This window comes from Aythya marila (assembly GCF_965140915.1).
Source record: "Aythya marila genome assembly, chromosome: Z".
In the NCBI taxonomy this organism is placed as follows: domain Eukaryota; kingdom Metazoa; phylum Chordata; class Aves; order Anseriformes; family Anatidae; genus Aythya; species Aythya marila.
The window spans coordinates 35,932,003-35,944,727 of NC_139080.1; the positions used below are offsets into that span (position 1 = coordinate 35,932,003).

General features: G+C 39.6%; 1 protein-coding gene across 4 annotated transcripts in view; it reads left to right on the forward strand.

Annotated features, from left to right (window-relative positions):
- Positions 1-12,725, forward strand: part of CNTLN (centlein) — a 203,810-nt gene that overhangs the window by 172,870 nt on the left and 18,215 nt on the right. For all 4 annotated transcript variants that reach the window (XM_082783244.1, XM_082783245.1, XM_082783246.1 and 1 more), the window contains one exon: positions 14-199. In XM_082783244.1, coding sequence (XP_082639370.1) covers positions 14-199 — 186 coding nt within the window. The remainder of the gene's footprint in view (positions 1-13; positions 200-12,725) is intronic.

A 12,725-nucleotide genomic window follows, 5' to 3' on the forward strand; every position in this document is an offset into this window, starting at 1 on the left:
CGATGTATTTCAGGATGTCAAGCTTTCCAATCTAGAGAGCAAAATGACTGAGACCGAACGTGCCATGACTGAACTTGAGACTGCTGCATCTCAACAACTACATGGTTTGGCTAAACAGAGTGGTCAGGCTTTGGAAACAATTCAGAAGAAGCTGCTGCTCGCCAATGACAGAGTAGAAGAGTTCATGACATTTGTGAAGGTTTGAATTTGGATTTTCTTTTGAGTGTTCACTTAAATAAGTGTAGTCCTGGGTGAAAGTAAAAAGGCAAAAGACCAAGTGGGGCTAATCTTTGCTGCATTCACTGATCTGGGGCAGTCTTTGAAGGTCATGTACTGGCTGTGTGTTAGCTCTGAACTGGTCCGAATGGCTCTAGGTCTGTTGCCTAGATTTCTCTAGAATTCCATCATTCATATTGGTCACCTTTTTGTACATCACTGCCAGCATGCTTATGTCCAAGGAAAAAAATTCATAATTGTGTAGTAAATTACTCTGGAAAAAAAAAAAATTCCAGCACTTCAGAGAATACAATTCATATCTGTTGATTTGTGTGAATTACCTCATTTCCCACAAGCACGTGTTTTTGAAACTTAACTTTCATGGGGAAAGATTAGCTTTCTTCTAATACAGAATCGTTCCTCTAGGAGGAAAAAAATAGTGTTCTTTCCATAGCTACATGGTTATTTCTGGCTAAGTATGGGAAAATCTGAATTAATGTAATGTCTATCTATTTTTTTAATAAAGCATCCTGACAGATGACAGAGCCACAATTCACTCTTCATTCAGGCTGATATGGAATGACTACATTGAATAAAATGCAGTAGCAATTATTGAAAAAGGAGATAAGCAAGTGTTTATACTATAGATACCTTACATACTCCCATAACGAAAAGTTTATCAGAAATTAGAAAATGAGAAAGTAAAAGATCTTCTGTTCTCAAAAGTAGCATTAATGACACAAATCACGTATTAGCAAATATCGTGATGCTTCATTTGTTGTTGAATAATATCGCTGCTTTTCTGTTAACAACCATAAATATTCTTTAGCATTTATATGGTTGTACTGTACACACACACACACACACAAAATGCAGTTTCTCTATAAATAATAATAATATATAGGTACTAAAGCTAAATATGTAGTTTTTTCTCCTGGATAAAAGAATATGCATGCAAATTTCAAATAACAGTTTTGCTGACTACTGTTACTTTGCAGAAAAATTTTTTGAAAATAACAATGCTCTGTAGAATTCAAACATTGATGAACCTTAGAAGTTCATCGGTTCCTTAGAAGACTGCTTTCTTTAGTTAGGTACGAAATATTTATGGGAAAAAAAGTTCTCTGAAAACAGAATTTTTCACAGTATACCACTGTAAAAAGTATACTTAAAAATCATGGTGTTTCAATTGAATTTTGTAGTATATCGAGTAAATCACCTAAAAATAATTCTTAGGTATTTCATGCAATAGCCTGTAAAGGAAGATCAAGATGTCACAGTAAGTGACTGTGCTTTTCCCTGCACCAGCTCTTCCTTTGAAATCCAGTTTCCCTCATTTCTACTGTCTCCTTCCAGGTGGCTGTCAGTTTTCCTATGACCTTGATGTCTGGTTCTCCCTCTAGTCTCAGTAATTCAAATAAGTTTTTCCTTATAGAGATCAAATTTAATCAAGTTTAAACTCTCTCTCTTTCTGAACTTGTTCAACATATTTGTATACTCTTTTACCTTTGTCTTCTATTCTGTTCATTTTTCAAGCCTGACTTGATTTTTCTGAGTGCAAGTGTAATCTTTTCCTCATTAATCAATTTAAATCAGTTTTTATTTTTTTATTTTTTCCATGTATCTCATGACATTATGTAGTTCTTTTTAACATACAATTAAGTCTTTTCAACATTGTTAATGAATAGGTTCAGCTAATAGAGGAACTTCAGAGAAGAGAGTGTGGCTTGCTCTTTCTATAGCAGTTAGTTATGGAAAAATTCAGATAGAAATCACTGTGGTGTTTTTTTTATATCCTGTTTTTAATTTTCACAGAATCACAGAACTGTAGGGGTTCCAGACAGGCCTTGAATATCTCCAGAGAAGGAGATTCCACAACCTCTCTAGGCAGCCTGTTCCAATGCTCCGTCACCCTCACCATGAAGAAGTTCCTTCGCATGTCAGTGCGGAACTTCCTGTGCTCTAACTTGCAGCCATTGCCCCTTATTCTATCCCCACAAACCACTGAGAAGAGGTTGGCTACATCCTTCTGTCCCCCACCATTCAGATATTTATTCACATTGATGAGATCCCCTCTCAGTCTTCTTTTCTCCAGGCCGAACAGACCCAGGTCTCTCAGCCTTTCTTCATAGGGAAGATGCTCCAGGCTCCGGATCATCTTTGTGGCCCTCCGCTGGACTCTTTCCAGAAGATCCCTGTCTTTCTTGTATTTCTTCTTATTATTCTGAAGAAGAAAATGACTCTGATACATGAAGCAGGAATGGCTAATATACATTAGAAAATATAGGCAGGAGATATTTGGGATATCTCATAGCATCTAAGAAAATTAAATGCACCTATGAAGTACGTCTTGAAATGCAACTATTGAGTAGTTATTCTTGAAATCAAACCTGTAGGGATCAATTAGAGGTAAAAACTAAAAAAAGTGGATTGTAGGTATGTGATCCAAAAGGAAGGAGAATCAAGAAGCATTGGCCTTTGCCAAAATAATCATATTATTTTGAGAATTATGAATACTTATAGTACATATAATGCATAGTATGAATTCATATGTAGTGAATAACAGAATATTGAGGGCTCGAACTTCGAAGGAATGAAGGGGCTTCTGTAACAGGACAGTCATTGTTCTTGGAACCTAGTGTGAGTATGCAGCAGGACCATAAGCAGTAATAAACAATGACTACTACCTATATTATGAGAAGAGAGTTAATTCAGCAAAAGACACTGACAGTAGTGTGCTCTTTTTCTTCAAAGGGATTATGAAGTGTCTTAGCAAAATTGAATGTTACTGTAAGTATCCAACAAATTGTCAGAGGTCAGAAAACACATGAACTAATGATGTAGCATCACATCAACTTGATGGACTATAAAAGTTAAGGGTTCCACACACAAGAGGGAAAAAAATATACATCGTCAGTCTCCACAAGAGAAAAAGGCGGAAAGTACTAATATTAACAATTAGGTATGCAACTGAGGTGAAGCTTAAGGCTTTGGTATTATGAAATATTGAACCATATTCTAATGGTAGAGGAGCTTTGTAAATCAACTTTAAACAGAATGATCTGAGTGTGGTGCTTAATTGGTAATTAGAAGGTCACCAGCAAGCTGATAAACATAAGATGAAGATTTCATAAAATTATTTTATTTTTTTTAAATCTCATGTAGGCTAATGTAGGCTATCACAAACAAATTGGATTTGTCTAAGGAATGCAAAGAGAAAATAACAGATTTTCTGTACTAATATGTAAAGAGTCTGAACAAAGAAAGCAAATGGGTAAAACTCAATTTCGAATAGCAGTTACATGTAACAGACAAAAAGAATCATTGTTGGATGATATTACATAATTTTATTGTAAACATTTCCGGTATGTACTTGTCCAGTTACACATAACTGTTCCATTCAAGAAGTATTTTAATATTAGGGAGAATGTGTAAAAGAGATGTCTGTGAGCTGGGAGGGAGAGCAGAGGGTAGAGCTGGCATTCTGCATTAAAAGACACTATTACTTGTTTCTAGAGTCATTGATAACTCAGAAAGACAGGATCTTGAGTGCATTTGGATCAATATGCTAAGTCAGGAAACCTAGAGGAGAGGTTTCTGGTAGGAGTTAGTTATATACCACTGGATCAAATTAGAGTATTTAATAAGTTACTAGTTAATCACATATTTGTAATGTACAGTAAAGCACTGCATTGCTACAGAGATCACATTTTGGGAGCTTAGGTGGGTAACCAAAACTGCTAGATTGTAAACTCCAGTGATAGCTTCTAAAAATCATGGAAAATACAATTAGAAAGAAAAATTGCTGTATCTAATATGTTGTAAGTTATTCCTGAAATCATTTTTGTTGGAGTGTGGTATAGGGATCAGGCGTTAGGCCTTAAATCACATTCAGGGGGAATAAAAAGGGCACCTGAAATAGTAGACATGGCTGATTCAGAGTAGCTCATTCTTCAACGCTGTGATAGGAAGATTTAGGCTAGGAAAAGATATGAAAAAATGTGTACTATAACAGTTTAAGTAATAAAAAAACATAGCTCCACAATTAGAGGATAGCTCCTTATAGATGTCTATTTCAGTTTGATAGGAAAGAGAATACAATATTTAGAAATAAAAAGGCAAAATAAAGGAAGTAGGAAATTGATTATAGGTGATAACCTGAAAATGTGAGTAGCAATAGGGTATAGTGGATGGAGATTAGGATAAGATAAGATGAAACTGTATGAAGTTCAACAAGGCCAAGTGCCGGGTCCTGCACCTGGGGTGCAATAACCCCAAGCAGAGCTACAGGCTGGGAGATGAGTGGTTGGAGAGCTGCCAGGCAGAGAAGGAGCTGGGAGTGATGGTGGATAGTCGGCTGAATATGAGCCAGCAGTGTGCTCAGGTGGCCAAGAAGGCCAACGGCATCCTGGCTTGTATAAGAAACAGTGTGGCCAGCAGGGCTAGGGAGGTGATCGTCCCCCTGTACTTGGCTCTGGTGAGGCCGCACCTCGAGTACTGTGTTCAGTTTTGGGCCCCTCGCTACAAGAAGGACATGGAGGTGCTTGAGCGGGTACAGAGAAGGGCGACGAAGCTGGTGAGGGGCCTGGAGAACAAGTCCTACGAGGAGCGGCTGAGGGAGCTGGGTTTGTTCAGCCTGGAGAAGAGGAGGTTCAGGGGCGACCTTATCGCTCTTTACAGATACCTTAAAGGAGGCTGTAGCGAGGTGGGGGTTGGCCTGTTCTCCCATGTGCCTGGTGACAGGACAAGGGGAAATGGGCTTAAGTTTTGCCAGGGGAGTTTTAGGTTGGATCTTAGGAAGAACTTCTTTACTGAAAGGGTTGTTAGACATTGGAACAGGCTGCCCAGGGAAGTGGTGGAGTCACCATCCCTGGAGGTCTTTAAAAGACATTTAGATGTTGAACTTAGCAATATGGTTTAGTGGAGGACTTGTTAGTGTTAGGTCAGAGGTTGGACTCAGTGATCTTGAGGTCTCTTCCAACCTAGAAATTCTGTGATTCTGTGAAATCTGTGTTTAGCAAGGCCAAGAATTTTTCTGCCCCACAGAAGGGTAGGATTTTAAAATATGCTAATAAGAAGGTAGATAGTACATGCTGGATATGAACTGTTACTAGACAAAGCAACTCTGTAGTAGTGTAAAGATCGAAATCTTGTATAAATATTTGTGTTGTGTATCTGGAAGGAAGTAGTCTGATGTTATATGAAGATGATGAAACATGCCCAATCTACTCATAACCAGAGGAGTATTTTAAACAATTTCTAGTAAGAAGTAGTACTGTAAACTGAGAATTTCTTGGTCTTACACTGTTATGGGGCTGGTTAAGGAATTTTATTAGTTACTAGTCCTCATTTTGAGTAAGTATTCAAAGTATATGCTCAAAACTGGCACAAGTATTGGAGTAGTTTTAAAATGCTAATATTGAGTCGATATTCAAAAAATAAAGTCAAGACAGATATCTGTAGGCCAGTTAGTCTGACCTAATTTCTGGCTAAAATAATGAAAATCTGATACAAAATTAAATTCTTAAACTATTAAAGTATAGAGGCATAGTTATACTTCTTAGAATGGCTTTATGGAAAATAATTTATGTTGAATAAACCTGATTTCTTTCCTTGAAGAAAGTGCAAGTCAGTTGATAAAGATTACTATTCATTGTACATTATGCAATATCAGTAATATGTAAAATAGATGAAAAATCACCTAAAAGGTTGAATTGCAAAGTAATTCATGATTTTTAGGTGTTCCCAGAGTGCTGTGAAGAACCCAGCTTGACTGGGTGCCCACTGAAAATAGGATAGAGCATGTTTTCATAGTTTGATATGAAACTGTCCAAAATCCTCCCTAATTGTTTTCTTTCATTATAGTGCTTTTTTTAAAAAAATAAATAAATAAATAAATAAATCATTTATAGTTTGACCATATATTCCTGCCACAGATTCTTCCTGAAACTTAAGACCCAGTAACATTGTCTGTCTTATTCAACTTGTACATCAGGAACACACACACACACACAAACAAACAAACAAAAATGGTCTGCAGTGGTAACATCTGCATGAGTGTGGAATCTCCGAATTTTCTGAGCTAGATGAAGACGTTTCAAAATTCTGATAAGGCCTATATTCAACTACTGGTATAACAAATAGGTGATGGCGACTGAGTGCTTTAAAGTCAGCATAGTGCATTTCTCACTTCCATAAAGCCTCTGTGATTTGGGAGGTGTGTGCTCTCCATAGAGAATACCCCTGAAGCACAGTTCACATCTGGTCTGTTCTGGCATTGTTCTTGATAGGTCTCCCATATAACCATCTGATAAAATTGACTGCCAAAATCAAGACCCGTGGCAGTTTATTTGGCAAGCTTAGTGGATTTACTTGGGGATCTAACTCTGATTCTCCTAAGACATCTGCCCTCATTTCTGCTACTCAGAGCAGGCCTTAAGCTAGTTGCATTTTCCCCTTGCTCTGTTGGTTGATACATAGCCACATGCAGCCGTATACATCAGAGGCCTCCTTCCACTTCTGCTTGGCTGAGTGATGATCTGACAGTCCTTTGCCATTCAGTCAACTTACCCTAAATCCTAATATATGTCAGTCTTTCATACCTTTCTGCAGTTTATCTTTATTCTGGCATTTTTTTTTATTTTATTTTTTTCCCCATGGCATATTTTCTCACCGCTACCTTTGGCTGTAGTTTAATATGCAGTATAAGATAAGTTAACACTACTGTTAAAATGCTCCCACTTCTTTTAAAAGTTCCACCTCTGAGTGACTCTTACTGTTCATTTCTGTCCTAATGAAACTTCCACAAGATTTCATAAACATCACGCCAAGTTAACAGTGACATATCTCAGGAAAATGCACCTATTTAAGTTAAACTTCTGAAAATGCAGGGCCCCAGTTTTAGTGCACCACCAAGGGGTCGGAGCAAAGATGTAGGATAGAGATGTTGGGGCTGCCTTTTTTAGTGGCAGTTCTGATTGAAAATGTCGTATGAAGCTAGTTTTCGTGTTACAAAGGACCTAATTAATGACTCATCCTTTTCTTGTTAAAAAAATCCTGCTATTTGAAAAATTTCTAATATTTATCATTGTCATTTTCTCTTGAACTGTTCTGTTTTGGGAATGATAGAACATTGCCATAAAGCATATTCTTGGAATGGCCATGTGGAGATGGTATCCTATTTGTTCTTTATCTCAAGAAGAGAGAAAAAGAGAAACTAAATAGAATTAGAGATGATTTGTTTTGGAAGGTTCAAATATTTGGAAAATATTTTATGGCTTTTGATCAGTTCCTTTCCAACAAGAGAGCAATAGAAGTACTGCTACTGACTTCATGTCAAACTACAGTCAGTTCTTTTGATAGAAGAAAGTCCTTGCAATGCAGTCTCAGAATTCTCTAGTTATAGTGAGACACTAAGAAATGTTCTTCATATGGACATTTCCATTGGTGAATATATTGCCAGAATCTGTGGATTTAATTTTAGCAGTAATGCTACTCTAACCTTCTGCGCCCAAGGTGTGCAGACCATCTTTTTAATATGGGTACCTAGATCAGACACAGATGCCATTTGAGTGATGTGCTTTTACTCAGCTGAGCAGCTGAGTTCAACCACAACTGTTCTCTGACTCTCCCACCTCAAAGGGAAAGGGGGAGAAAATAGGACGATAACGGCTCAAGGGTTGAGAAAAGGACAGGGAGATTGTTCACCAATTATCGTCATGGGCAAAACAAACTCAGCATAAGAGGATTAATATAATTTATTGCCTATCACTAGTAGACTAGCACAGTGAGAAACTAAAAGCAAATTAAAAACACCTTCTCCCCAGCCACCTACTTCTACCTCCTCCCACCAAGGGGTGCAGGAGAGTGGGGAATGGGGGCTGCAGTCAGTCTGTAGCACTTCATCTCCATCGCTCCTTCACGGTCACTTTGCCCCTGCTCTACGTGGGGTCCTTCCCACGAGATGCTGTCCTTCCCGAACTGAGCCTTCAGGGGCTGCCCACAGGCAGCATTTCTTCAAGCACTGCTCCCACATGGGGTAGCTCCATACCATGGGGTCCATCCATCCCCCAGGAGCAAACTGCTCCAGAACGGGTCCCCCATGGGCAGCAGCTCCCCCCAGGCCCCCTGCTCCTGCGGGGGCTCTCCATGGGCTGCAGCCTCCTCCAGACCACATCCACCTGCTCCACCGGCGGCTCCTCCACCCATGGGGGTGCTGGAGCGTGGAGATCTGCTCCATGTGGGACCCATGGGCTGCAGGGGGACAGCCTGCTCCACCAGGGCCTCTCCACAGCCCGCAGGGGAACTGCTGCTGCCTGCCTGGAGCACCTCCTGCCCTCCTGCTGCACTGACCTGGGGGTCTGCAGGGCTTGTTCTCCTCTCTCCCAGCTGCTGTTGAGCAGCAGTTTATTTTTCCTTTTCTTATGTCTGCTCTCCCAGAGGCCCAGCCAGCATCACTCTGTGGCTCAGCTCTGACCATCAGCAGGTCCCTTTTGTAGCCATCTGGAGCTGGCTCTCATCTGATATGGGGCAGCTGCTGGGCTCTGCCCACAAAGGCCACCCCTGTAGCCCTCCTTGCCACCTAACCCTTGCCATGGAAACCCAATACAAATGATTATTTATTTCTTCATTTAAACATGCTAAGCATAATAGGTAATTATAAAATCTTATACTTGGAAATTATAAAAAGAAAAAGGAACTAAATTTTCATTAATATAGAACTGCACTTTGTTGTGCAGATGAAAACAGGTTTATTTTGGAAAGTACACAATTGTAGAAAAAACATGCCAATTTAGAAGTGTTGTCTGACCAAAGGTTTCTTCAGTGGGTCACTGGGACATTTTGCAAATGACAGAAGATAGTATCACTTTCATAAATCAACACTGTCAGTTTTGCTTTGAAAGTGGACACCTTTCACATGACTTTAAGTTGCTAGAAAATATTCCGCACTGGGAACCTTTAGAAGTGAAAAAGTAAATATATTTCATTTATTACATTCCAAACTGTCAACACTTTACCTAGAAAAGTATACCCAGGGTGATTATTTTGTATTGTATGGAGCAGACGATGAGTCTGCCAATCTATGTCCAGTCAGAATCAGCATAATATATGGTTACAGGGAGGTGTTCTAGTCTGATGAGTACTAGTCTTATCTGCAAAATACATAGCTTTTGAAGAAGGCATCTTGACATGAAAAGCAAATTTGTGTAGCTGAAAAATCATACCATTTAAAAAATCAGGCACTCACTGCTTCTTTTTCTCTGTGTATGCCGCTTTAGGAAACAAGGAGAACCACAACTTTTATTATGAAATACCAACCTTTCTTGGTTCTGTGCAGAAATTGGTGATAAATTAAGCTAATCTCCATCAGGATTACTCTGCGTCTGGGATTTAGGCAAATTGAATCAGAGGCCTGAATAGTGACAGTGAATATCTATTAGACTGTAAACAGAATAATAGGCCCTGTGAATTTTAATGAATGAAGTGAATGGCTGAATTCTTATAGTTTACAGAAGGCATATGGTAAGTGATGCATACAGTATGCCAGGAACAGAGTATAATGTAGATGTCTTAATAGATAAAATCTTGATTACTAAAAATGAAGAATAAATGGAAGGATTTTGGAAAGCTTTTCCTTATTCTTCTTTTCTTTTTAGCTTTAGAAGGATAGCATTTCACTTTGCTTTTTTATGACTGTGGTAGGTAAGGATGATAACAGATATGGCTTAAAATATTTTGCACGGTAGTTTTTTATATCCCTTTCTGTATTAACAGCTTGGAGGAATTGCTTAAGTGATCCAACCAATTTAACTATACATGTATGTCTCGTGCAAAGTTTGGGTGCATGTCTGACTCACATGGATAATTTTCTTGATAGTCCTGTTTTCATTTTTGTTATGGTGACTGGGAAGCATCCTCACAGACCATGACCCCGCTAATACTAGTCACTGTGCAAACAGTTCCAACATACTAAATCTGAACAGGAAACTATTTTCACCAACTTGCAAATAACTTCCTACTCTGCCTCAGGGAAAAAAAGAAAAAAACATGTTTTAAGTTTATTTCAAAGAATGAGGCTCCAACAGGCTCTACTGGGAACTACTTGGAGACCTCTGCATTGTAGAGGTCCTGAAGAAAAGGAGGCTCAGGGGCAACCTTATCTCTCTCCACAGGTACCTTAAAGGAGGCTGTAGCGAGGTGGAGGTTGGTCTGTTCTCCCACGTGTCTGGTGACAGGATGAGGGGGAATGGGCTTAAGTTGCACCAGGGGAGTTTTAGGTTGGATGTTAGGAAGAACTTCTTTACCAAAAGGGTTGTTAGACATTGGAACAGGCTGCCCAGGGAAGTGGTGGAGTCACCATCCCTGGAAGTTTTTAAAAGACGTTTAGATGTAGAGCTTAGGGATATGGTTTATTGGGGACTGTTAGTGTTAGGTCAGAGGTTGGACTCGATGATCTTGAGGTCTCTTCCAACCTAGAAATTCTGTGATTCTGTGATTCTGTACTCCCTAGAAGGATATAGATACACCTGTAACTCCTTTAAATGTGTTGTGGATATGGAAATGATAAACACTTCACTCATAAGAGAGAAACTGCATTTTTTTATATATATTGTAGTTATTTAGCAAAGCTTAAATATAAATTAGATAGTGAGTCACCGCAATCCAGGACGGAGATGTACACTTGTATATCTGCTGCGTAGAGGACAGGGTCAGAGGAACTGTCAGGAGATCCTCCTCTTGAGTCACAAGATTCAGAATGGACATCCTTGCATGCTAAACTCCTTCTCGGAGAGCAGCCCAGGTACAGCTGGATCCAAACGTAGTTCCAAACTTGGTGAATAGTTTATGTCTAGAGGTCGAGGAGATCCTCCCATTGAGTCATGAGGTACAGAGTGGACCCCCATGCTTTCTTAACTCATTGAACGGAAGAAGTAAGGAGGCTAGCTGTGGCTGAATCCTCTCCTAGTCCCTGACTTGGTCAATGGTTTATGTCTAAAGGATTATATGTGCACAATCAACCTAAGATACAATCTTAGCCAAGCTTACAAAGTTTAGCAATCTATTAATCACTCACAAAGGATCTGTTGTGGCAAGGAATCTCTTGCAAGGAGTAAAGGATCTCTGCAGCAGGTGTAACCTTGAGAGGCATCCCTACTCTAGAGGTGATCTGTCCTGCAGCCTGCTGCCTGCCGTACAGGAGAGCTCAACAGGCTTTTGGCCTGCTCACTGTCTATGGAGTAAGATGATTGACTCATAGTTATGTTTGCATACTGACTGCAGATGTTAGTGTCTTCCAAATCTGGCTCAAGTCCAACATTGACCAGCACTGTGGTCAGGTGAGCATGTTGCTCAGCCTGCGCCTTAGCTATTGTTTGTTATCTGTCTCTCCTGAATCCACACTGAGCTGGTTACAGCCATCACAATCAGATGCATCTGTCACAATCACTGCTGGTGGTTATCGCTTGAACAGGGTTTCATGTGAAAAACCAGGCTGGGCAAGCAAAAGGAGTACACTGTCACAAAATGACTTGGAGAGACTGCTTTCTCTCTCTCTGGTATATCAGCTCTGTACATAATTCAGAGGTACTGAAAGGAGCCTAATTTAAAGATAGTGTTGATTTCAGTGTCTGAAAGACAGAAACAGTGATTCTGACTGTAAAATGTCATAACTGGAAGATGTGGGGAATAGATGCAAGGCTCTGAGCTTAAACTGATAGGAACTCTTATTAGGAAAATAACAAGGAAAACAGCAACACTTGAAATGGAGGAGAAAGATCTCCATCAATTATTTATTTAACAGTTCGTGTAGAAATAATTGTTCAGTGTATGTTGATCAGATTACTAAGAAAGTCCAAGCATAAAGAACAGAAACATCCACAGACAGAGCCTGGTGAAGTAAGTCTCCACGGTAGCTTCGAAAGGTGAGGATTGAGGGGATTCCCCAAAGGGCATGCTGAAAGTGCTATCAGAGAGGTGGGAAGAGCTCTAGGAGAATAGAATCATAAAAAGCAACAAGTGACAGCATTTTTTTTAAAAAAGCACAGTTGTAAGAGGCCAACTGATTCAAAGAGTTTCTTTAAGAGTATAAGGAATGCAGAGCTGACCTCTTAAATTAGGTTTCAAACATGTTTGTTTCAGCTGTGCAGTGGTCATACACAGGGCATTTGGTTTAGAATCGTTATGCTTTGTTTGGGTTTCTGCAGAGAGGCAGCATAAGCTCAGACACTGAATTGAATATCAGGAAAATCTTGGTGCTTTTCACATCTTGGTCACTGACCTGCAATGTGACCTTTAGAGTGTTGCTTCACCTCAGTATTTCTTGGTCTGCCCTGAATATTCTTTGTTTGCTGTGTCCGGTATAACTGGGCTGACTTTGTCTGCCCTGACTGTTGAGATAATAAGTTCTGTGAAATCCCAGCCATCTCTTACCACGTGTGTGCAAAACTCCAATCTCAGCACCCCCCCCTTTTTTTCCCCTGTGCAGTTAACTATAATATATGACGTTTTAA